Source organism: Neofelis nebulosa, chromosome 7 (genome assembly GCF_028018385.1).
Source record: "Neofelis nebulosa isolate mNeoNeb1 chromosome 7, mNeoNeb1.pri, whole genome shotgun sequence".
In the NCBI taxonomy this organism is placed as follows: Eukaryota; Metazoa; Chordata; class Mammalia; order Carnivora; family Felidae; genus Neofelis; species Neofelis nebulosa.
This window is the reverse complement of record NC_080788.1, coordinates 24281595-24307956: the sequence shown is the minus strand read 5'-3', so window position 1 is coordinate 24307956 and position 26362 is coordinate 24281595. Positions and strand designations below refer to the sequence as shown.

Sequence of the window (26362 nt, the reverse complement as noted above, 5' to 3'; positions counted from 1 at the left end):
ATGCATTGCTTAACAGAATTCACCTCATCCATAATAACTTTAAGACCAGAAAAATCCCAGTCTTCATTCTGACCTCAAAAAAGTCAACAGGCAAAAAAAAATGTACAACATACAGCAGTACCTTGCAGTTTAATTGCTCTGTGCATTTTATTAGCTAATATTAATGCAGCAAAGAGGGAACAAAAGCTCACAAACACTCTACACAGTTTCACAAGAGACATTGCAGGGAAAAAAGTGACTTAAGAAGGATCAATAGTATCCTAGGGTCTTGGTGGACGCATTCCGGGGGGAGGTGGACCTGGAAAAAAAAAAAAAAAGCAAAGTTCCATGGGACCATTAGAAAAACATCATATAAATATTCAAGGGCCCGGCTGGCACCACTGTGCAGAAGTATAACCACTCACCTCTAATTCCTGGTGGTGGGGGTCTCATTCCTGGAGGGGGCATGCCTATTGGCGTCCCTCGAGCAGGGGGAAGCCCAATTGGTGGGCCCATGGGTGGTCTCATACCAGGTGGAGGAGCCATAATGCCTAGAAAAGAAAAATGGCAGAAATAAAGGCCTCATAAATGAACTCAGCAAATAACACAGAATAAAACACAAAATAGTATTTAAAGAAATGGGCCTAAATATTAAGCAGAGAGTTGAAGAATTTCTCCTGGACCATTACCACATAAGCCATCCTCAACACAAGAGTCCACAGCTTTTCATTAAAAAGTATTGTTTAAAAGTAGGAAATATACTCCAAGCAACTAGTGAGGTACTTAAAGGGCTGGTTCTTTGTTCAGTATCTTCTTATGGTATTTTTAGTTATCACTTCCTCAAGATGATACAATGTTTTCACAAAACACCTATATATATCTGAGAACCAAATTCTCTTACTTCCTTAGGATTCCTTACCTGGAGGTGGTGTTGCTCGGCCCACAGGAGTGGGTGGGGTCCCCCGTCCTGGTGGGTACTGAGTTGGGGCTCCAGCAATGCTGGCAGTAGCAGCAACTGCAGCTGCTGCTACAGTGCCTCTTCCCTGTGGAGTCATTACCTGAGGAGGCATGGTCAGATATAGTAAAGGTAAGGCGCATCCTCTCATTATCCACATACAAAATAAATGGTGAATACCACAGCTTATTAAATATGAAATAGTTTTTTTTACTTCTTCCATTATTTTCATTAAAAAAATCTTGGCACTAACACATCCTCCTTTAAACCCAACATGCCCTATTTTAATCTAGTAAGTCCTCTTACATTTTCTCAACTCTGGTTTACCCAGCCATATTTCTCTTTACTTACCAATACTGGTAAGTAACTCTTATCAAGGTGGCTTTCTTTAATCTTTTCCCCTCCTAATGTATATTTGTCTTTCATCACTCTCTATAGCATATGCTGCTTACATAGCATAAGATGTGCACTCAGGCTTTTAAATCTACTCTGCCTCTGGGCACTTTCTCTCAATAATATAAAACCTCCTAGTTCCTCACCTGTTGGGATGGCCCCCCAACCCCTCGGACAGGGCCTGCTAATCCAGCAGGAGCCTGGGGAATTGGAACACCAGCTGGCACTCCTCTGCCAGCTGCCCTGCCAACCCCAGGACCCCCTGCAGCTCCAGCAAGAGGTACCCGAGCAATGCCAGTCTGAAACAAGAAAAATTAGTTTGAAATCAAATGATTTACCAAAGTTATCAATAATCTTATTCCTAAAAGATCACTGCTTTCCACCATTTTTCCTACCACCCAGCTTATATTAGTTCTATATTCACAGCAATAGACAAGTGTACCATGGAGGCATTCAGCAGATTAAATGTACATCTGTCAAACTGTGAATACAAATAAGACACTTCTAACCTTATCTAGGTAGTACCCAACCCACAGAATAACTCTTTAGAAAGTCCTTAATCTCGAAATATAGACAAGTAAGAACTGACATTAAGTGCTAGGCACATTTTATTTAACAAGTGTATACTATTTATTGTGCCTCGTTGTACCTTGATTTAGCATCATCTCAAATAATGTAATGTCCTTCCACACTAATGTTCTGTCCTGCCCTATGTAGTCCTTACATCTTTCGGGGGTGGTCCTTCCACTGTCATGGAGACCAAGTTCTCCCCACGTAGTAACACCAGACCCAAAACCCGCTTTTCTTCACGTTCTGGCTGCTTCGCATTCTTTGGCCTATAGAGCAGAAACAAATTTTAGTAAGGTAAGTTAGGGATCACTCACTAAAATATTTACATTTCACCTTAATAACACATACACATGACAATAATTGATGGCAATATATTCATGCTATTACTAAGTTATGACAAAACAAAGGCAAAAACAAAACACTAGACTCACTGACATATAAGGGTAAATGTTAAAGCCCTTTTCCTATTAAAAATTTCCAGAATGTTCCCTCAATGTTATACTACAGCAAAACTAATTTCTTCTTCATGAAACTCAGATGAAAATGATATGGCTAAAACTTTCAAAAATGTGTTTTCATGTTAAGATGGTAAGTATGTTTTTTAAATAATTTTCAACTAAGTAAATCTGGGTGACAGACAACTAAAATGGGAACACGAACAATGAGGTCATACCAAATGATAAAGAAAAAACAGGCTTTGAATTAGAGACACTGTTGTATTCCTGGCCTTTATATCACTTATATAACCATGGGAAATCTTAAAAATTAAAAAAAAACAAAACTCTGTACAAAGTCACAATGGTCAGAAGCAAAAATCTACATACTTAAAAGCTACTGACACAATATCATTCAAAAATTGTGAGTACTATCACAGAGAAAAATGCACAATTTAAAGCATTATCCATGTGAAATTATCCCCATAACTTAGTGAAAGATGTTAAACAGAGAAATTAATATGGCTAAAGTTCTCATCAAATGCCTTCAGTATTTATCAATGTCATAAGGGTTTATTTTAGATTATTTAAACAAAAAAAATAACACTGAAACATTCACCATCTTAGAATTTCTGATATAACCCTACTTGTTGCACAGGAAGGAGACTGAGAATACATGAAAAGGGAAAGATAAAGCATATGTTATGAATTCTATTCAAATTTGCCTGACAGGAACAGACTACAGCAGGCAGGTGAAGGTGAGCATCACCTACCTTTTTCTTCATTTTTAATAAAACCTAAGTGAAGTGGGCAAATTAAAATTCTGAATAGTATATCATAGACTGTGGCAATAAATTAAATCAAGCCAAGAGTCAAGAGTGATACCTTGTAAGTTCTGCCCCATGATAAAAAACAAAGCCATCTTGAGTGTCCAGAGATATTACAAATACCAACTCAAATACTCTGAATGAAAAGTCAACTGAATGGAAATAGGATGCCACTAAGAGCCACAAATTCTTGTGATCTTATTGCAGAGGGTCAACAGTGCTCTATGAAAGGAAGCTCCCTAGTCACAGGTACAAAGAGGGAAGCCTAATGTGGTAAGGTACAAGCACACAGGATATTCCTGAAGAAATTAAATGGGCAAATCAAAAATATAATAGAAGTAAAGAGGGTTAAGAATTGACACCAGGTCAACACTGAACATAACGATTTTGACAAAACAAGGTGCATGCAAAGAGGCTGGCTGAACAAATGTTAAATCTGGCCTAGAGTATTCTAATCATATCATAACTCCTCAACCATGAAGAGTAAATTGTTATTCATAAGATCCCTTCAGTCCAAAGTAATGCTACAGAACTTAATTAATAAGATTTATTAACTTTTTAAATAAATATAACTTGATACTCTGCTCATACAGTACACTTCTATTCTAAGTTCAGTTCATAACTGTGTTTGCAAACTTAAAACAGTAGTGTAAATACAATGACTTCAAGACTGGGAGACTGTAGGGGCACCTGGGTGCTCGGTCAGTTATGCATCCAACTTTGGCTCACATCGTGATTTCGTGGTTCATGAGTTCAAGCCCTGCATCAGGCTCTGTGTTGACAGTTCAGAGCCTAGACCCTGCTTCAGATTTTGTCTCTCTCTCTCTGCCCCTTCCCTGCTCATCCTCTGTCTCTCTTTCTCTCTCAAAAATAAACATTAAAAAAAAAAGACTGGGAGACTGATCTTCTAGGCCAAGAGGTTAGACAACAGACTAACCCTACCTCCTTCAATTACCCTCTATAATCCCTTACTCCGATTATCCTCTCCCTCAATATCCCATTATCCAAACCCAAAGTGGTCTTACTTGATCTTTCTGAATTCATCACAATCACAGAGGATCAAGTTCATATGCTTGTCAAAAGCCTTAAAGGTGCCAATGAAGATTCGGCCATCTTGCAGGATACATCGCATTCTATAGTCAATGTGTTGCAGCATCTTGCTGCTCTTTCCCACAGTCTGAAATGAGTAAGAAAAGCTGTCTGCAATTACTTTATAACCCTCCCCACCATTTCTTCCCCACTCCTATATCAATCCAAACTTTGTTTCCTTAACACCTTTTCCCTCCCATGTTTTCTCCAAAAATACCTTCACAGTCAAGATACTGGACCAAATTTAGACCCAGGTCAACTCTACTCTGTGGAACCCTCTACTTCTCAGAATGACTATGCAGTTTCCCATCATCCTATTTCTTCCTCATCAGATTCACAAATCTAGTTTCCTTTTAGTATTCTGATTCCTCTCCTTTCCCAATTCTAATCCCAAATTCCACCCTCCTTCAGAACACTTGACCCTGTGGACTATTTCTTTTCCCCTAGATATCTATCCAAACAGTGGGAAATTGCTACCTCCATCAAAAAAACTTTCCAACTCCCATCAACCCAATGCAAATAGAAACCACTATTTAGTTCCCCAAAGGCCTCTGTCCTAGTTATATCAAACCCTATATCTCCTCCTACTCAGAACTTGGATCAATGTTTCTCAAACTTGTTTTGGTTTCATTTACCCTACTAAGGCACTTTTTAAAAATATTTTTATCATGGGGCAGCTGGGTGACTCACTCAGTTAAGTATCTGACTTCAGTTCATGTCATGATCTCATGGTTTGGGAGTTCAAGCCTAGCGTTGTCAGTGAGAAGCCTGCTTGGCATTCTCGCCCTCTCCCTCTCTCTTCCCGTCCCCCACTTGCTCGCACTCTCTCTCTCAATATAAATAAATAAAAACTTAAAAAAAAAAGATTCTCTCTCTCTCTGAGCACCTGGGTGGCTCAGTTGGTTAAGTGTCCGACTCCAGATTTCTGCTCAGATTATGATCTCACGGTATGTGAGTTTGACACCGAGACCCACACTGGGCTCTGCACTGATTAAGCAGAGCTTGCTTGGGATTCTCTCTCTCGCTCTGTCCCTCCCCCTCTCTCAATAAATAAACAATAAATAAAAAATAGGCCACTAATTCTTACACCTTAAAAAAAAAAAAAAGATTCTCTCTGCCTCTCCCTCACTTGTGGGCACACATGTGCTCTTTCTCTCCCTAAAATTTTACAAATTTTATCCTAAATCACCCACTCCACTGAAATTTTAAAATGTTGATAATATTGTATCTCTATTTATATCCTGTGGTCCTTTGGAACACCACAAGCCACTGTAAAATCAAATATTCTTTCCACTTCTCAAAATCAACTCTTGCTGCCTTGGAATGTCCTTCCTGTTGAGAATACATGTTCTCAACTATCTAAACTTTAACAGAATACATGCTCTCAATTATCTAAACTTTAATAGAACCACAAACCTGATTAGGATGCTGTATCTCTTGACAGACTAATTGTGTGTGTGTATTTACCTAAGCCTAATGTCCTAAATCCCTCCATTTTCTTTTCTTTATTTAAAAAAAAATAATGTTTATTTATTATTGAGAGATGGAGAGACACAGAGCATGAGCAGGGGAGGGGTACAGAGAGGGGAGACACAGAATCCGAAGCAGGCTCCAGGTTCTGAGCTGTCAGAACAAAGCCCGACACGGGGCTCGAACTCACAAACTGCGAGATCATGAACTGAGCCGCAGGCAGTCGCTTTATCAACTGAGCTACCCAGGTGCCCCCCCTCCATTTTATGTCTACTATAACCTAAGTAAGGGTCCTCCATCTTCAGGATGGTCCATTATTATTGTAAATCATGTAAATCATGACCAAAACTCTCTTCTGTATTTTCTCACATATAAGATCCCTCTTAAGATGTTTTCCAAACCAGGGTGTCTGGGTGGCTTAGGGACAACTTCAGCTCAGGTGATGATCTCAGTCTGTGGGTTCAAGTCCTGTGTAGGGCTCTGCACTGACGGCACAGAGCCTGTTTGGGATGCTCTCTCCCTCTCTGCATGGCCCTCTCGCTCGCTCGCTCTCTCTCTCTCTCTCTCAAAACAAATATATAAACTAAAAAAAAAAAAAGATGTTTTCCAAATCATTTTATCACTAAAATAGGAAAAGGGACATAGCTCTTCTTCAGTTGATATTCCACACAATGAGATGCCATCTCTAAAGACTGATTTCTTGTTTCTAACATCAAGAACACAAAGACACCCCACACTCTGGTAAACTATTATGTTAGGCCCTTCCAGTAGCTTTTCACCCTTCTGCCTTAATATACATCTTACCATGGTTGCTGTTCCACCAAATCCAATGTCCGAAGAAAGGTTTCAGGATTCTTAATACCTAAGGGAAGGCTACAGATAAAGGTATGACGCAGGTTCTCCTACAAACAATGCAAGCTTGGGGCAGAAGCTTCAAACAGTAGATGGAGCCTGCAGAGGAAAGCATGATCTAGCTGCACTGCAATCTACCATGTTTAAAAACAGGCAGACAATTTTGCATGAAAATCACCATAACAGACATATTTAAAAACACCTCCCATGTTCCATACCCACCACATGAACACCAAATTTCACTATTCCTTCACCTTAACTTCCACATTTTACACACTTAAAATTGACAGTGTTTATTAAATTTTTATATTATGCAGACATTTTTAAATGTCTCAAAAATCACTTTAATTTTCCATTCCAAAAATGTAGTGTTTTTTTTTCATCCTTACTTTAGGTGGTGCTTCATTCTCTGGTCCTAAGTTAACCCATCATCTCAACTTCAACATTTTGATATATCCCTAAGCTTCATAGCCATCTGAATTATTCTCCTGAATTAGTTAAAATTTTGTTCTTAGCGAAGCCACCTAAAGGTTTTCAACCTCAAAATCTCCCTCCTTGACCCTGCCAAAACCTCTTCAAAGTAATTCTAAATAATGTTTTTTACCAAGAACCAACTGCATTATCATGTACCTGCTTATGACGTCCTATGTTAAAATGGAGCATAAAACAACTGATTACTTGCTTATACGGATATATAGGTAATTTTCTTAGCAATCAAAAGAACATGATTATAACAGTGTTATCATTTTTCCCAACATACTAAGGAAATTCCTCTGAGTATGGCAAACAAATCAAGTCAAAACCAGAAAAAAAAATCTCAAACTACTAATTGTACTTATTTAGAAAGCAAACACACAAATTATATTACTCTTGAATGGGAATTTGGTTTTATGCAAAAAAGTAGCCTAGTATCATAAACAAAATCTGATGTAATTTTATTTTTAATAATACAATCATTTTCAGTAAACTTGTCCTCTGTCTTCAATGGAGACATTTTGCAAACAGCTAAGTATACTGATTCAGTAAATTATGAATCCTGTATTTTAGGATGTGAAAATAAAATCATCAAAATAGTGGCTGTGAACCATAACATCAAAACAATAAGGTAAAAGAAATGTTTTGAGGACAGTTTTCCATGTGGAACTATATGACACTCGATCAAAAGAGAACAGAATGGTATGAAAGAAAGAGTTCAGTAAGAATAGGTAAGATGTAGAAAAGAGGTTTCCCTATATTTACAAAAATTTGATGGCAGTTAAGTACATTATGAGAATTTTGGAGTATCAGATTTTCTAAAAAAATAAATTCCTGGTATTAGAATATCTCCTAACCTTTGTTCTCCAAATGCAAACTATCATGCGCTTTTTGTGCATTTTTTTCTTAAAGACTTTCTGCCTATACTGTCCTTAACACTGTCCATACTTCTCCAACATTTACCATAAGTGACTATAATATCTATAAACTTGTCTCTTTTCCTCATCTACCCAGTGTAGGTCTTCAAAGATACAATGACATCAAGGATACCCCCTTTTACAGCATCCAACATTGTATATGACTTAATGTTTTGCATAAAACTGACATGTAATGATCTCAAAAGATCTGTTCAAATCAGCAGACTGGCATGCCCTCCTCTCCCCAAATCAATGTAGTTTGTAACCCAAACTCACAGGAGTAGTTTAAGGTCTATAATATAGATGTTCTGAATTCTGACAGGATTATCTATAAAGCAGAGTCTAAATTCAAGAATACTTACATATTTTTTACCTCTAGTCATTAGCTATTTTCATTTTTTATATCTACTAAGATTTAAAATCTTCAGCAATCCATAGTAACAGAAAGTAAATCATCTACAAAAACAGAAAAAAAAATAGAAACAAAAAAATTCACAGCAACAGAAAGTAAATAAGTGGTAACCTGAAGTTGGGGGTAGAAACAGGGAATGTATGTAAATGAACATAAGGGACCTTACTTTGAAAATGGAAAGTTCTCAGAGTTCCTGGCAATGGCTGAAGTCAGTAAATTTACAAAAATTTCGGTGATTTTTTATGGTATATACATTATACATTAGTAAAGCTGGTTAAAATGCAAAATGTCAGGATCTTTCAATAACGTGGAAAGTTTGTAACACTGCTTTTTATATCACCGTTACTGCAAAAAAACAAAACAAAACAAAACAAAAAAAGCTAACCACTCAATAAGACACTAATACTGGAGCATACCCTTTTTACCATCAACAATGGAGATATGCTACCAAATACTTAGCCACAAGACAGTGATTATTAGAAAATTAAAAGATGGTAGGGCTAGACTTCAAGATTTCATTTAAGGGAAAAAAATGTAATCACAGAAAGGTATCTTACAAGGATTAATGCAATGGAAACCAGCATCAAGTGTGCATTTAAGGTGACACCTCTCCAGCAAAAATTTAAAATTCAAAACAAAACTTTTTACCTTCAGATGCCAAAAAGATTTGAAAATACGGATTTTCCCATCAGCCTCAGTTTGAAATGTTCTGTCCCACCTGACATTTCAGTGAACACACAACTATCAGACCTAATTCACAGTTTAGCTATAAGAAACCAATAAATTTAAACAATTGTATAGCAGAAGAATAAAAAGGGAGAAAGCCAGTCAGTCCTGCTTCTGTCCTTCATCTACCCTGTCTGAGTTTCTAAATCCCTTCCACAACTACTAAATGTTGTTAACCAGTTATCAAGTATAAAAATTCACCTCGACATATGAGTTACAGACTAAGGAATTGGAGGGGTACATAGGTGTTCCACTCGGTCAGGCATCTTACTTTGGCTCAGGTCATGTCTTACAGTTTGTGAGTTTGAGCCCTGAATCGGGTTCTCTGCTGTCAGCACAGAGCCTGCTTTAGATCCTCTGTCTCCTCCTCTCTCTGCCCCTCCCCAGCTCATCTGTGCGTGTTCACTCTCAAAAATAAACACTAAAACAAAAAATAAATACTGATTTCCTAAAAAAAAATCTTAAAAAAAAAAAAAAAAAAAGAACTGGAGACCTAGAGAACTGGGGATATGGGACATGTAATATGATACAAAATATTTTGTATAAAATAAGGGATATACATACATATTACTCACAACTCAGAAAAGGGGTTGACTAGAGTGGTTAAGAAAGACTTCCCCTAATGAATAGGACCTGAAATTAGAAACAGTTATCTCTTATCCCTAAATTTAGTACACTATAATCATGAACCCTTGTAACAGGAAAATGATATATTACTTTGGAGATTGATCAAATATATCTTCACAACAAATGACAGCAAAATGCCTCATGAAAAGGAAAAGAGTAGCAAAATCATAATGCACTGATGAATTGGCAGTTATGATAAATCTCCTTACATCAAAAGGCACATAAGCAAATAAATGGCCCAAGTCCCTGACTCAAACATTGTAAGATTTTCCACAGAAATTCTTAAACTTTTGGGAACTTTTCTAATGACAAAACTTAAAAAAAAAAAAAAAAAAAAAAAAAAAAGTGAAAAGATAAGATGGTTGGGGCACCTGGGTGGCTCAGTCTGCTAAGTGTCAGACTTCAGCTCAGGTCATGATCTCACAGTTCGTGGGTTTGAGCCCCACATCGGGTTCTGTGCTGACAGCTCAGAGCATGGAGCCTGCTTTGGATTCTGTGTCTCCCTCTCTCTCTGTTCCTCCCCCACCTGTGCACGGTCTCTCAAAAATAAATAAACATTAAAAAAGAAGGATGGTCAAACCTAGCCAAGTCACATAAAGCAAATCAGAAATCATATAATGATGGTAATGCATTAGTGCTCATTCAAATCGGGTAAAATAGCACACCCTTCACAGAAAAATGTACAAAAAAGCTTAACAAGTAAAAGGAGGTAACACAAACAAATGGACAATATTCATCCAGAAAGCAATGCCAGTTTAAACCCCACACACACAACACACACGCGCACACAGAATTTTCCTTTTTTGGAACTGTTTATTTATCAAAGAAAAAAAAGGCACCACAGACGGTACTGAGAAACTAGCACTAGTAGTAATTGTTCTAAATGGCAATCAACAATGCTTATGATGCTGTCAGCAATGGAACAAAACATTTAAGAGTCATACTAATATTTATACCCTGCAGTCCTTACCCTAGACTCTTATCCTAATAAATTTAACATACCAAATATATCTTTAAAATATAGAACTAATGTTTATAACAGCATAGTAAAACTAGGAAAAAAAACAAGTACAAGGGAAAAGTAAATAATGAATGAACTGTCATTTATTCATAACAAATGATAATTATGAGCACTAATAAAATAAGAAAACATTAATGATATACATTTAAGTGGAATAAATACAAAATAAGTTTGTTAAAAGCATGATTCCAACTAAAAAAAGAAAACGGGAAAAATTAAAGAAAATTCAACCTTATGGTAGGTTTAAAAATCTTTGGTTTACTTTCACATTTTTCTTGGCTATCACTTGGATGCTTTAGATTTTTATAGGAAAAAATGAAGCATATCAATTGTTAAAATATCTTTAAAAACCTACCCATCTACAATTATTCCTTAGACTAATTGTTAGATTTGACCTTCATCCCAGAAATTCATCTGATTCTCTACCTTGTAATGTTTACTTCATTTATATACACTCTTTCCTATAACCCCTTTTTCTTTACAACATTCTATAGTATCACCACTCATCCATTGTCCCAACCTGGTATTTTCATCTTTGAATGTGGTTCTCTAAGATGCCAGTCAATTTTAAGGAAGAGGATTAATTTTAGGCGTTGCCTACCATTTAATCTGTTACAACTATTCTAGTCTGTTGCTGTAATTCCAAATACAGCCACCGACCATACATAAATACGATTACTTGGTTGTGTGCCAATAATTTTTTTTTTTATAAAAACAGACAGTGAGTGGGTCAGATACTTTAACAATCCCTGCTGTAGAATAATCCTAGTAAATGAGTGCTGTTTAACTAGCACTTGGAACTAGAATAAAACATAACATCAGAAAATTGTACTTGCAGATAGATTATAATGTAGGATTTAAATAATAGGGGTACCTGGCTGGCGCAATCAATAGAGCATGTGACTCTTGATCTTGAGGTAAGTTCAAGCCTCATGTAAGTAAGGTAAGTAAGTAAGTAAGTAAGCAAGCAAGTAAGTAAATAAGTAAGTAAGTAAGTAAGTAAATAAATAAATAAATAAATAAATAAATAAATAAATAAATAAAATTATAGTTAGGAACTTACAAGAGTATATGAAATGCACTGAGAAGCCAAAACATTCCTGGTTAAAAAAAAAAAAATCAATTGTTCAGAGTCATTTAAAGATGGCCCTACTCTGAGAACAGCTGGGGACAATGATCAGATTCTATTGCGTGAATCAATTCCACTGCCTTACAATCAATTCCAGGTTATTATTATTGGAGAATGCTGAGTAAAGGATTCAGCAGGGGAGAATTTTTCTCAGAAAATTTACATTTTTTTCTCTTTTGCTTTAAAAGTCAAAATAATAGCTATAAACAAGTCTAATTGAGTTGTGGGGTAATACATAAAAATAGAAATAAAGAAAATCTAGAAGAAAATTCATCCAAAAGTTCCCTTTCTCTCCTAGTTTCTAAAAAGTGTATTAAACCCTTGGGGTAATTCAAATCTTAAAATTTTAAGGTCACATAAAACATAGAAAGACAGACTGTAAATAAATCTACATCACAGTGAAAAAATCATGGATAATATTTTATTACATTGTCAGTTGAATCAAATACACTGATACATTATCAGCTGATTCAACTACACTGTTGAAAACAAAAGTGAAAAAAGAGAAAACAAAAAAAAGGAATAGTTAGCAAATATGCATGGGAAATTATTTAGCTTATTTAAGAATGTGATGTATATTTATAATTCAGTAGGCACAAATGATATGTAGTTAAAACAACCAATGCAGGTAAAAGTGTAGCGTCATCAGGCACTCTATTATTTTCAGGGCAAAAGAGACTAATACTTTGTAATACAGTTTAGAAAAATGTACCCTAAGGTTATAGTCCTGATTCAATTTATTTTCACATCTGCATATCTGAGGAAATAATTCCATCTGATAGGTTATGCTCAGCAGTCCACTGAAGCTTTATTGAAACTACCAGGAAAAAAGATGAAGTTTCTCACAAAAGGTAATTACAAAACATTGATTCACAAGATATTTAGCAGCCATTTATAATGAAGTATGTTCATATAAGATTAATTTGAAAAATCAATAGAATTTAGATATGAGTAAAACTACTTAACAAGCATATATAACTGGGAAAGTAAAATATCAAGGTAAGAATGTCAAGATCCTATTGCTTTTACATTTTTTAACTTTCTGCTTGTAATATGAAATTTTTAAGGAAAAAATTTTAATATATCCCAAATAACCAAAGTGACCTCGAAGCACATTATTTATTAGTGACCATGACTGTATCAGCTCTAACCTGGTTTTTCACTTGAAATCAGCTAACCTGGATGTTCCAATACTGCTTTAACCACCTCTTGGTGTCTCTGCTAAGAATGCCTGTCTCAATTCCGCCTGGAAATCCAACACAGGTACTTGCTGCTGCTGAGATCGCCTTGGGTAGAGCTGACACCTATGACAAGAGCACAATACACATAAATATAAAAGAGATTTGCCTTATATGGATAATACCAAAGAAAATGTGGAGACCCTTACATTTAAAAAGATTCTCAATTAGGGTCAGAGCATGCCATTACCTTATGAAGAGACTATTAAGAAGAAACAGGAGTTTCTGTGTACACAGGAATATGCAAGGAACAGGATACTTACCACTTTGGATAAGTAGGATACTATTGAAGGAATTAAAAAAAAAAAAGTTCTTTTGGTTTAAAAAGCCCTGTATTTGAGTGCCTGAGTAGCTTAGTCAGTTGACCGTTATACCCTTGGCTCAGGTAATGAATGATCGCCTTTTTCAGGAGTTTGAGCCTTGCATCAGGCTCTGTGCTGACAGCATAGAACCTACTTGGGATTCTTTGTCTCCCTTTCTCTCTGCTCCTTCCCCACTCACTCTGTCTCTCAAAATTAAATAAACAAACATTTTTTTAAAAAGGTGGAGACACCATCAGTACCATATCCATTACTCACTTCCCAATCCTATCTGGAAACAATCCTTTAACCCCCAGTAAGAGGAGTGAGGCATTTGCTAAGCCATTTTCAGGAGATGTTAAGACTGTCATCCATTCTCTTACTCCTGAGTAACCACCTGAAACAAGGAACTACCAGGGCCCAGGCTTTTTAGAGTCTCAAACTGTAAACTGACTACCTATTAGTCAGAAGGGAATTCCATAGAAAAGCCCTTAACTTATCCCTATGGATCAGTAATCAGGCTGTGAATCTGATTCTAAGAATGATGAAGAAATGTACAAAGTGTTACTGGCTAACAAAACAAACATAAAAAGTAATCACCAGCAAGTCTTCCCTTGTTAAGTATGTGTGTGTGATGTGTGTGTATGTATATATATACACGTGTGTGTATATGTACGTATGTATATATATAACTATTCCATAGCAGTTAGATTTAGAAACGGGTTTCACAAAAGGTATTTCATGGGGCGCCTGGGTGGCACAGTCGGTTAAGCGTCCGACTTCAGCCAGGTCACGATCTCGCAGTCCGTGAGTTCGAGCCCCGCGTCAGGCTCTGGGCTGATGGCTCGGAGCCTGGAGCCTGTTTCCGATTCTGTGTCTCCCTCTCTCTCTGCCCCTCCCCCGTTCATGCTCTGTCTCTCTCTGTCCCCAAAATAAATAAAAAACGTTGAAAAAAAATTTAAAAAAAAAAAAAAAAAAAAAAAGGTATTTCACTATTTTCCATAGTTTTTAAATAACATTAAAAAAAAATTTAATGTTTTCTATTTTTGAGATAGAGAGTGTGTGGGAGAGGGGCAGAGACAGAGGGAGACACAGAATCTGAAGCAGGCTCCAGGCTCTGAGCTGTCAGCAGAGAGCCTGATGCAGTGCTGGAACTCCTGAACCACAAGATCATGACCTAAGCCAACGTCGGACGCTTCAACTGACTGGACCACCCAGGTGCCCCAGTTTTTAAATAACAGTTTAAACATTCTGTTGTATAATAAAGAATTGTGTTAACCTTTGTCCATGGTTTCTGAGAAGTAACCTCTAAATCCTTGAGTTTACCAAGTGATAGGAGTGTGCCTTCATTATTCGTGGTGGGCCCCTTGGATCACACCTGAATTAATGTTAACAAGATGATTCAGGATAAGGGCTGGCCAAGGCACAAAGACCAACCATGTGATTAGAGTGTGGGGCCTTTGAGCTTGATCTCCTGGGAAGGGATGGCATAGAGTGAGATGGACTTCAATCATAATGGCCAATTATTCAATCATTTCAAATACTAGAACTCTAATAAAAACTATAGAAGGCACACAAAGTTCTGGTGAGCTTCCTGGTTGGTGACCTATACACTGATGTGCTGAGAGTCTATTACATCCTAAGGACATGGACATTACAGATCTTGCCCTAGAAGTCTCTTCAGTTGGCTTATCCTGATTTGTATCCCATATTGTAAACTTAATAGTAAGTATAGTGCTTTCTTGAGTTCTGTGAATCATTCTAACAAATTACAGAACCTGAGAAAATAATGGAAACCTTGAATTATATCTAGCTGTTGAAAAGTTCAGGTGGCCTAGAAACTTTGGGACTTGCAGCTGGTATCTCAATTGAGGGTCATCTTACGGAGAACTGTACCCTTAATGTGTCAAGTCTACATTAACTCCAGAGAATCTGAATTACATTGCCCATGCTTTTAAATTGTCCCATTCTAATCAATGAATAATTAAATCTTTATTTGGGTGTTCTCATTTCCAATCCTTTCATTACCAAATGGAAACTAAGCCCCTGACCTAATAAGGTTTTAAAACATGTTTCAACCAAAAAAAATTTTTTTTGATTCTTTAAACTCCTATTGGAGTGTCTCTTTTGGGTTTAACCTGAAACCCAACTGAAGATTAAGGTAAAACTGAGAAAATAAGATGCAGTACATATAACATTTACTTTGTGAAATGCAGAATGTAAATTTAGAAAAACATCTGAAAGGCGCCTGGGTGGCTCAGTCAGTTGAGCGTCCAACTTCGGCTCAGGTCATGATCTCATGGTTCATGAGTTCAAGCCCCATGTCAGGCTCTGTGCTGACAGCTCAGAGCCTGGAGTCTGCTTCGGATTCTGTGTCTCCTTCTCTCGCTGTGCCCCTCCCTCATTCATGCTCTGTCTTTCTCTCAAGAATAAATAAAACATTTTTAAAAATTAGAAAAACATCTGAAAGGGTACAGAAAATGGTCTCTCCAGAAGACTCTCCGGCCCCAATCTCCAAATTCTCTCAAATTTACAGTACATCAATAAACAGGAAAGACATTCACCAGCCCCCAAATCCAAAACTGATTACTTGATAGATCTATTAGAAGAAAGACTAACCATCAATTTCAGGAGTACAAATCACTTAGCTTCTATTAATAGTTATGGTTGGTCTGTGGGATGTTCTGTCTGCAAAGTTTTAGTTTTTATTCAATTTCATTTTGTATCTTGGATGCAACATGAATACCAATCCTTCATTAGCCATTAGAACTGGTGTACACACAATTTCTCAGGAATACTGTCTTTTAGTTTGGCAAAAGGTGAGATATTTATGGATTATGATTAAAATAAACAGACTATAACTATCAAATATCCCAATCCTGAGAGAATCCTGAGCATATGTAACCAGGGCTTAGAGAATATCCATACTGCTTACCCATCCCCATAATCACACACTCTCAAAACAGAGAGAGGTTACTGGGGAAATTACACTATTTTCCCTAACTCAAAATTCCCCTCCTTCATTTTAGCACTCTCTAGTATTTATATATAATATATACAGAAGTCAGGAAATGAAGTTACTTCTTCTTTGAAAGTAACATGTTTCCAAAGATGCAGACAAGAAAATGACACCTAAGGAATGCTTAAAGAAGATGAGGAAGAGATTACCTGTTATGCTAGTGCACACTGATCCTGTATAAGATAAGGGCTCTAACAAAATATAACAAATATGATAGAACCATTAACCACTAACAAAAGATCTCCCTCAATAAACCCCCCCAATACCTCCACCACAATCTCTAAACAACCTCAAATACTTCTAGAGACTCTGGGGAAAATGTCACTTTTTGGGGTGTCTGGGTGGCTAAATTGGTTAAGCATCCAACTTTTGGTTTCAGCTCAGGTCATGATGTCATGGTTTCGGGAGTTTGAGCCCCTCAACGGGCTCTGAACAGGCAGCATGGAACCTGCTTGGGATTCTCTTTCTCTCTGCCCCTCCCCCACTTGCACTATCTCAATCTCTCTCAAATAAACTTTTAAAAGTTAAAAAAAAGAAAATGTCACTTTTAAGAGTTTTGCAATTACAAAACACATTACTTTATAAGAGAAAATTAACATGGCAAAAAGTCTATTATAAAGGAAAAGTTATATAAAATATTCATTCATAAAATACTTCTTTTCAAAGTAACTCCCCAAATAAAAATGTAATAAAAGAATGAGGTCAGGTAGAATAAATAAAATAGGGAAAATGAGGAAATCATTAGCCTCACCAATAATTTAAAATGTACAAGTGAAAATATATTGCAATATTCCTACAAGTAAAATGTGCAAATAACAAAAATAGGAGACAAAATGCTACTGCCATTTTATAACAGCTTTTAAAAAAAAGCCTTACATTTGAGGGAGAAATAAATGTAAATAATAATGAATATTAACTTTCAAATTGACTGTCCTTATCTTTGTTTATAATAGCTAAGAAATGCAAAACAGCCTAGGGGCACCTGGGTGGTTCAGTCCTTGAGTGCCCAGGTCATGATCTCAAAGTCCATGGGTTCGAATCCCACTTCAAGCTCTGTGTTGACAGCTCAGAGCCTGTAGCCTGCTTTGGATTCTGTCTCCCTCTCTCTCTGCCCCTCCCCCACATGTGCTATGTCTCTCTCTCTCTCTCAAAAATATACAAACATTAAAATTTTTTTAAAAGAAATGCAAACAGCCTAAATATCAGTAAGCTAATTATGAATGTAATTATGTTATCATACCACCCCTCCTCTAAAATTTGTACAATAAGGTTGATTTATATGCAGTGACATACAAAGACCCCCCCCAAGATATATGATTGCAGAACAATAAATCTTACATATGTAGGCAAACAAATCACAAGTATGCCTTCCTCCTCTCCCTACCATGTGTGCATACACATGAACAAACAGAAAAAGATCTGAAAGTATAGACATCTACATACCTGTGGGTTATCTCCAGGGAGGGAATGGGAAACAACTGATGGTAAGTTGAAGTGAATACTTTTTACCTGAATGTTATGTGTTTTAAAGAGACTATACTCATGTATTTTTATTACTTGTAATTGTGGAAAATAACGAAATTAAACAGCTTTGGGAAAGGGCCAAAAATGCCACCCACTGATACTGTCAAGATTAGAAACAAAATACAAGTTCCAATAAATACTCAGTATGTATCAGGTCATTAAAAATGTTGATATATCTTATATTAAAATCCCCCTTCTGGAAATCTAAATTTAAAAGTGTATCTACATGTAGATATCCTAACTAAGGAGAAGGAAAAAATGTGTACATTTCAAAAATTTTTAATTTTTTTAAATTGTTTATTTACTTTTGAGAGAGAGACAGAGTGTGAGTGGTGAAAAGGCAGAAAGAGAGGGAGACAGAATCTGGAGCAGATTCCAGGCTCTGAACTGTCAGCGCAGAGCCCGATGTGAGGCTCAAACTCACAAACCATGGAAGTCAGACACTTAACCAACTCAGCCACCCAGGTGCCCCATGCATTTCAAAATTTTAATTGGATAAATGCACTAAGCAAAAATAAAAATCTGAATATTGCCAAGTATAAATATAAATTAGCATTCCATCAAATGCATAGAACATTTTGCAAACATAGAAAAAGTAGTTTAGTAACAACATAAATAAAACAGGCATGATTTAAATATCAAAGTTGAAAGATGTAGAACTTAATGAAGATATAATCCACATACACATATGGGATAAAAAATGCACTTTACTAAATTTTTGAACAGAAATTAGTACCACATGTTTTAAGAATAATTTAACCATTTTGCTATATTTTCTATATTACAGTCCTATGGTTCTTTCATTAATAAATTCATTTCAATACACCCTCATTGCATTATACTTTGTTCCAATTTGAAAAATAATTATGACCTAAACTGGTTCTCAACCCAGAATGTACTCACTCTTGGTTGCTCAGTGAGGCTGTCCTTCTACGTTTGACTTGTACTTCCACCTCTGGTACGTGCTGCTCCGTGGTCCGTCTCAGGTGTAAGCGGTCCCTGAAACAGAAAGCGGAATTTATTTGATAGACTTCAATAACTTTAAAATAACCACTTAAAGGCTTATTTAGAGCTGTATTTAATATGATGGAGATTTTAAAGTGCTTATAATCTAATTAAAACAAGGTACAGTAGTGGTGTGCTTGGGTGTCTCAGTTGGTTAACCATCTGACTTCCTCCCATGTCATGATCTCATGGTTCCGGAGTTTGAGTCCTACATCAAGCTCTCTGCTGTCAGAGTAGAGTCCCAAGCACTTGGGATCACATCTGCCCCTCTTTCTGCCAGCCCTTCCGCCATTCTCTCTGTCTCTCAAAAAAAAAAAAAAAAAAGTACAGTAGTAACATACATCAATTGTGTCTCAATAAAAATGGGGGAATATAAACAAGACAAAATTTAAATATTAGAATACCTTCCAACAGTCAGGATCTATCCTAAAGCCACTTTCCCCTTTAGAAGCCCTTTAATGTCAGAAAACAGCACGGTGTGGTGGGGTGAAGATGATATCAGTTAAGCAAAAATAAAGTATTTCCACTTATTTTTACATGTACAGATTAAAACTTTACATTCACTGAAATACATTTATATACACTGACCTACTCACTACCCATACCTGCATAACCCTGAGAAAACAGCAATGTTGATTTCAAAACTAGTCTGAAAATATCTTTTTAGGATAGATCCTGTAGAATAGAATAAAGCATAAAGCTGAAAATATAGAATTTCTACTTAAGCAACTTCCTATGCAAATGCTGCTTTCCTAGGATTTGCACAATAAGAGATAAAAGGGATGCTTAAGCAAAAAATACGTAAAACCAGTAGAGCTACCACCATCTTATGATTAGCAGAACAGCTCACAAAATGGCTGCTCAATGGCTCTAAGCATGAAATCTTGCACTTGGTATTCCATGTTAGAAACTACAGGAACCACTCCTAAAATTGCAATTTAAAAATGTTAAATCAGAAATGATAGAAGGAAAAGCATTTTATAAAAGTTACGCAACATAATTATTTGAAAGCCAGAATTCAAAGGAAATAGCCCCAAAGCTAATTCTCTGAACTCTTGCTATTTTAAAATTCATGTTAGAACCAAAGTAATACAATCAAATAGCTTTCTAGTAAGCCCAAGGTGTTTTATGACTTCAAAAACTTTAATGTTCTAACCAAGCAAGAGAAATCATTTAAACATCACATCTGTACATCAGATTTTTAAATGATAAGAGTATATAATTTGATAATAACAAAACTCCACTTCAAAACGGGTGAAAGATTAGAACAGACGGCTTTCCAAAGACATACAAATTTACATTAGCATGAGAAAATATACTTAGTATCACTATAGTCATTAGGGAAATGCAAATCAAACTATAAACACAGCACTTCACACCTCAGGAGTGAAGGAGGAGGTGGAGAAATTGCTAGTCAGACCATGAAATTGTGCAGCCTCTGGCACTTCCTAAAATTGTGAACAATATAGTTAACATTTGACACAGTAACTCCACTCCTAGAGGGAATGAAATAAGAAAACATTAACTTGAGTGTGATTGTTCTTAGCAGCATTAATCATAAGAGCCAAAAAGTGGAAACAACCCAAAGCACAACCACCAAAAAATGGATAAACAAAATATGGTGTGGTATGGTATATTCAATACGATGGAATGTCATTCAGTCCCAAAAAGGAATTAAGTATTTACTGATGAAACATGGCTTCACAAATATACTTAATACAATATTATATTAAAATTATATAATAAAAAGGTCTATGTTCATGGACAATTATGATTAACCTAATAGTATAAGAATACATCATTACCAAAAAATTTTTAAAATGAAAATGTTCAGCTCCTTTACCCCTTCATACCAGTTGCTCAGCATGAAAGGATCTGAGTTCATTTAAGAACCAGCATACAAATTATTCAATTTTTTGAACCCATTTGTAAAGATACATGTAAAATCATCTATAAGCAGATGTGTTTTGATAACATTAGAAGTTTGTTCTAAATATGCATACATGTGTTTGCATTTATAATCTTCCTACTCCATTTCCAACATAGAAACCAGCTTTCAGAAAATAAGCATTTAAAGGAAAAAAGATGGGGTGCTTAGTTGGCTCAGTTGGTTGAGCATGCAGGTATGGGACTCTTGATTTTGGGGTTGTGAGTTCAAGTCCCACGTTAGGCATACAACTTACTTACAAGTGATCAGATCACACAATGTTTTTCCCAGTAGCCTAAACATTGTCAAATATTTAATATGCCTTATATCCTACCAAAAAAAAGAAAAAAAACTTAATAGAAATTCAACTACTAAGATCTCAAGAATGAAAAATAAAAGAAAATGTGAGGTCATCTCAGTCTACAGATCTCATAAAGAAAGTCAGTTCCTCTCAAACAAAACCCATGGTATCATTAAAAAGTAAATTCTAAGCCATCAGCATTCAGGAACTAGGAGGCAAAAGAAATCACTTCCTTACCCAACATTTGTTAGTGAAGGAGACAACCTTAACCATCAACAACTCTTACTCAAGCTTCCTGGCTCTGGGCCACAAAAGAGGCAGGGATAAAGGGGACCCGCAATAAAATCCAAATGGAAACTGAAGATCAAAAACTTCATTGTCCCTGTCAGGTTGAGACAATACTCATGCCCTGATTACTTCAAGGATTCTTCCTAAATATATCTGAGCACAAGAGTGCAGTGTCAAAAAGAAACTCAAAACAGATTGAAGATCTAAATGTCAGACCTGAAACCATAAAATTCCTTAGAGAAAACATAAGCAGTAATTTCTTGGACACTGGCTTCAGCAACATTTTTCTACATGGGTCTCCTCTGGCAAGGGAAACAAAACCAAGATTAAACTATAGGGCTTGCACCCAAATAAACAGCTTTTTCACAGCAAAGGACGACATCAACAAAACAAACAATCTACTGATTGCATTCTTGGGGAGAATGTAAACTGGTGCAATCACGGTAGGAAACAGTATATAAGTTCATCATAAAATAAAAATAGAAATAGCCTATGATTCAGTAGTTCCACTTCTGAGTATTTACCCAAAGAAAACAAAAGCACTAATTCAAAAAGACACAGACACAGGTACGCCTGCGTTGACTGCAGCACTATTTTTAATAGCCAAGATATGAAAGCAACCATATAAGTATCTGCCCATAGACGAATGCATAAAGAAGATGCAACATATATATTCACATACAATATTACTCAGCCATAAAAAGTAAAAATTTTCCATTTTTGACAAGATGAATGGAACTAGAGGGTGTTAATGATAAGTGAAACAAGTCAGAGTAAGTCAAATACCATATTATTAACAGCACTATATGGTGAAAGATGATAACTACATTTGTGAACACAGCACAACATATAGAGTTGTTGAATCACTATGTTGTACATCTGGAACTAATAGAGCATTCTGTGTCAACTAAACTCCAATTAAAAAAATTAAGAGATTAATTTTGAGGCCTTGACATCTTATATGTGGAATTTTTCAAAAACAAATCTGAGCACATTTAGAGTAAAGGGGAGAAATTAAGATGTAGCATCACCACATATACAGAAAGTATTTCAGCAAAGAAGCACTGGACAGATGCACTAGGCAAACCAAGTTAATACAAAATAATCTCGAAATAAACCCAAACCAGACAGAACTTTGCCCTAGATAGCAATACAACAATCCCTGGACTGTTTCCTCACTTTAAACCACAGAAAGGGTTCACACTGCCTGATCATTTTCAAAATGATTTTCAAAAAGCCCACATACTTAGCCAAATATTCAATAGGCTCAGCAGAGACCTTGAAACCTCAGAGGTCTTTCCAAAGGGATCCGCCATATTGAGATCCTAAGCCTGAGTGAAAAACTACAAAATGGCTGACCGGTATAATACACACTCATTTTGCAAATAGCCAAAATGATCAGAAGTTAAATCAAAATATAGTTATTTGATGCTGTATGTGTATACAAGTAGGAAAAACGAGCAACAAAATTCCAGACTTCTGCTATTTTTAAAACTACTCAAAAAGATTCCACAACAAGCTCTCCAAGGCTTCTGGATTTACGTTTTCCTTAATTAAATTCCAACTCAGCACAACCAGACATATTGTTTGCGATAGATGAGGGGAAAAAAACGAAAGAAAAGAAAAGAGAAGAAAGCCCATCAAAATCCTGCGAAGAAAAACAATATCTTTGAAAATGCCTCCCACAAAAGGTGGAATACAGAATACTAGAATAGTTACTTTGTTAATTGTACTTTCTCACCAAGTTTTCATAGTAGCTCCAACTTCAAAACTGATCGATCAAAAGTATCACTTTAAAAATAAAACGGGGGCAACAATTCCCTAATTCAATACTCATACCCCCGTAGCATTCTACTCTTCTGATGCTTTCCTGTTCTTGAGCACACGAAATTTACAATTCTCAGCTCCTAAGAACCCTGGAGAAGCCCTGATGCCCGGTTTAAGGAAATTGTCCATTTAAGCGACATCATGAAAGGAATATCCAAAGATTAAGAAATAAAACACACTCTTAAAGGTGATGCAGGTTTAGAGTGATCAAATCTGGAAAATGGAAATCAAATGTTATAGGAAGGAGAGTTGTTTAAGGGGTTACTGAATCCCCTCTGAATATTAACAACAATTAGATTGTTCACAATACAACCTAGGGAATCTATGAAAATGAAAAGGTGGGCCTTTCTAAAAAGTCAGAAAACAGATTTAAAATCTCCTGCACCAGTAGCACTGTGGATCATAGGATGGCTTTGCCTTTCTTGCCCTCCAGGCCCCCATCTCTCCTTTCTACAGCACCATAGAAAGGCAGGGGCACAGCTTGGCTGCCAGTCCACGCAGGCATAGAATATACAAATCCTTTGCCTCATTGTCCTCTCCCCTTGGAAGTGACCTTATGGGGAAAAGGGGGGGAGGGGGGCTCAAGGTACAGGCTCAACAATTCTGTGTCCTTCCCTCAACCCACTGCAGCATAACAGGGAAGGAGCAGCCATTACAGCGGACAGGTGAAGGGAGGTGGCAGCCATCCCCACCAGGCGGAGGCTGCGCAAACCCCCTCCTCTGGTGCCCGCCCCACTGCAGGGCAGAGACGCTGTTTTCCGTTGCGCCTGCGCATCCCAAATCCTGCACCCTTCCCTACTGCAGCACTTCCGAGGGGGTGGCTATCTACTCTTGCCCGCCTCCTCCCCTTAGCACCACGCTTTGAGGATGCCGCTGAAATTGCCGCGCGGCAGAGGCTACATAAACTACCCCTCCCCCCACTGCAGCACTGGGGAGGGGGTGGATGCCCCCTACCCTGTTGCGCCTGCGCAGATTTGCACATCTGCAGCGGCAGCCATCTTTGGCGAGTCGCACAATGCTTGTGACGCGGCACTGGACCCCTAAGAGCCCCCAAGCGACTTTCGAAAACCTTACTCCGAATGCAGAAAATCAATGCAAATAGGAGACACCTCTGCAGTATTACAGCCCAGAACCTGCATGACTCTCACAAAATTCATAAAGCAAGCTCTGCACACCATATCCCTAATCTTACACCAAAACCACAAAAACGAGGGACTATAACAAACATTTCTTCAGCCATCCCTTCAGGTGAGCGGTGGGCAGCAGCAAACACTTAAGACTGCCTCAGGTCAGAGAAAACTGAACGTTCTCCCTTTTCCTCAAACTGAGGGCTGTGGACCACTCACGGCTGCATCAGGCCTTCACCAAATTTCCTGTCCGCTGCCTCCACCCCAACGCCCCCTCTTACCACGCTCACTCTACCACAACCGCGGCGGCCACTCGGCCAAAGCTCCCATACACCACCATCACCACCCCCACTACCATCCAATCACCCCCCTCCCATCAGCAATAGCATGGCTGCTCAGCCGCCCCCACATATAATATACCCAGGTGGGTCACCCTTTTCAATGTGCCACCCTTTTTGTATCACCCTCATGGCAGCCACCCCCGCCGTCCCTTCCCACCACAGTCCCTCCCTACCACCACCATGATGGTCACTTGCTGCCCCCGCCCACCATGGCCACCAAAATCACCTTGCTCGTCACCCTGCCATCCCCTCCATTATCACTAAAACAGTGGCCACCTCGCTCACCCCCAAACCAACAGCATGGCCACCATGGCGACCCCTTCACTACCACTGACACCATGAACAGCCCACCTTAAGCTCCCTCCCACTACCACCATGGCGGCCACCATTACTAAAACCACCACTGTGGACACCTCACCCCAAATACCCCTCCTTACCACCGCCATTGTAGCTACCCTGGTACCCCGCCCCCCCATACCACTGTCACTTTTACCGTATGTCCTACCTTATCGTCCCCTCCTTGGTACTGTGGACTCCCCACTGATCCTATCCCATCATATCTTCCCCTGCCTTTCACACCATGGCCATCACAATGCACCCTCCCAAACCACAGTCATGGCCTCAGATCTCAAGGACAAAAGGCCACTCTAGAAAGGATCTGATGGGACACACTAGAGTGATATATACCAGCCAAGACATAACACGACATGGACAGAACACTTTCCGAGGAGGTACAACCAAGCCTCAAACCCTCATTCAGTTCCCCAGAACAAAGAACTTTAGGGCCCGGATTCCGAGTATATACAACAATACTCCCAAGTTCGGCAAACTTGGAACATTGAACAAACCAAAATGAGTATTTCCCAGGCTGTCCCTAAGGGAAGACATCCACACAGCTGACCTGGCCCGCTCCATCGCGCTGCTAGCCGCTCCTCAGAACAGACCTTCAGGCATCTCCGGCGACCACTCCACTCTGTGTTCCAGTCACTGCGGCAGGGCTAATCACACCAGTTCCACCTGCGCATGCGCAGCTAACCACCCCTCCGACTTTGGCTGCGCAACCGCAACTGTTTGCCGCAGTGCCGAGGTCCTGCCGCAGTGCAGGGGTGCCAGCGCCCCCGCCAAGCGGAATCGTCGGGGCCTGATTTCTACTGCACTTCAAATAGCCAAGGCGCTAGCGCCTTTTGAGAACTCCACCACCACCCTGAGTTTAATGGCAAGGTCTCTCTTTTTTAAAACATGTAAAATGTTGAGGAAATAATTCTCGGTTCCCCAACAAATCTTTGTAGGCACCATGGGCCAAACAATCCTGATTTACAATCACCTTCAAGTCTTCCAATAGGACATGTCAGAAATGCTAATTTGAAAAAGTTAAATCAATGCAAAACCACAGTCAATGCAAATACGCTAGATAATTCAATCTGTCTAAAAGAAAAGAAAAAGATATTACATTCATTATTCAAATTTGGTGGGGTTCCCCCCCCTCTTTTTCTGCTTTCTACAATTATTTTTTCAAATTATGAAAATTATGCCAAAACAATCATAATGTAAGTAAACTCTCTAATACAGAATGGATAGGTAATTAAATTGA

The 26362-nt window shown here is 37.8% G+C and overlaps 2 protein-coding genes across 2 annotated transcripts; both read right to left on the bottom strand.

The window, feature by feature from the left end:
- Nucleotides 1-122: 122 nt before the first annotated feature.
- SNRPN (small nuclear ribonucleoprotein polypeptide N) lies at nt 123-11834 on the bottom strand. The gene is made up of 8 exons (XM_058736854.1): nt 11810-11834; nt 6522-6668; nt 4184-4335; nt 2052-2163; nt 1474-1626; nt 899-1037; nt 405-530; nt 123-298 (listed from the first exon to the last, which is right to left on the bottom strand). The coding sequence occupies exons 2-8, from the start codon at nt 6522-6524 to the stop codon at nt 261-263; spliced, it is 723 nt and encodes a 240-aa protein (XP_058592837.1). The 5' UTR covers nt 6525-6668; nt 11810-11834; the 3' UTR covers nt 123-260.
- A 440-nt stretch (nt 11835-12274) lies between these two features.
- Nucleotides 12275-25806, bottom strand: SNURF (SNRPN upstream open reading frame). Its single transcript, XM_058736855.1, has 3 exons — nt 25673-25806; nt 18859-18954; nt 12275-13179 (listed from the first exon to the last, which is right to left on the bottom strand). The coding sequence occupies exons 1-3, from the start codon at nt 25684-25686 to the stop codon at nt 13074-13076; spliced, it is 216 nt and encodes a 71-aa protein (XP_058592838.1). The 5' UTR covers nt 25687-25806; the 3' UTR covers nt 12275-13073.
- Between the last annotated feature and the right edge of the window lie 556 nt (nt 25807-26362).

What these genes read in the sequence shown, in the direction of transcription:
- SNRPN (XM_058736854.1), bottom strand. An exon ending in AAGGACCACCCCCGAAAGAT is followed by an intron (nt 1,627 to 2,051) that starts GTAAGGACTACA and finishes TTCTTGTTTCAG; the next exon opens with ACTGGCATTGCTCGGGTACC. An exon ending in CCGAGCAACACCACCTCCAG is followed by an intron (nt 531 to 898) that starts GTAAGGAATCCT and finishes TTTCTTTTCTAG; the next exon opens with GCATTATGGCTCCTCCACCT.
- SNURF (XM_058736855.1), bottom strand. An exon ending in GCCTCACTGAGCAACCAAGA is followed by an intron (nt 13,180 to 18,858) that starts GTGAGTACATTC and finishes CTCTTGTCATAG; the next exon opens with GTGTCAGCTCTACCCAAGGC.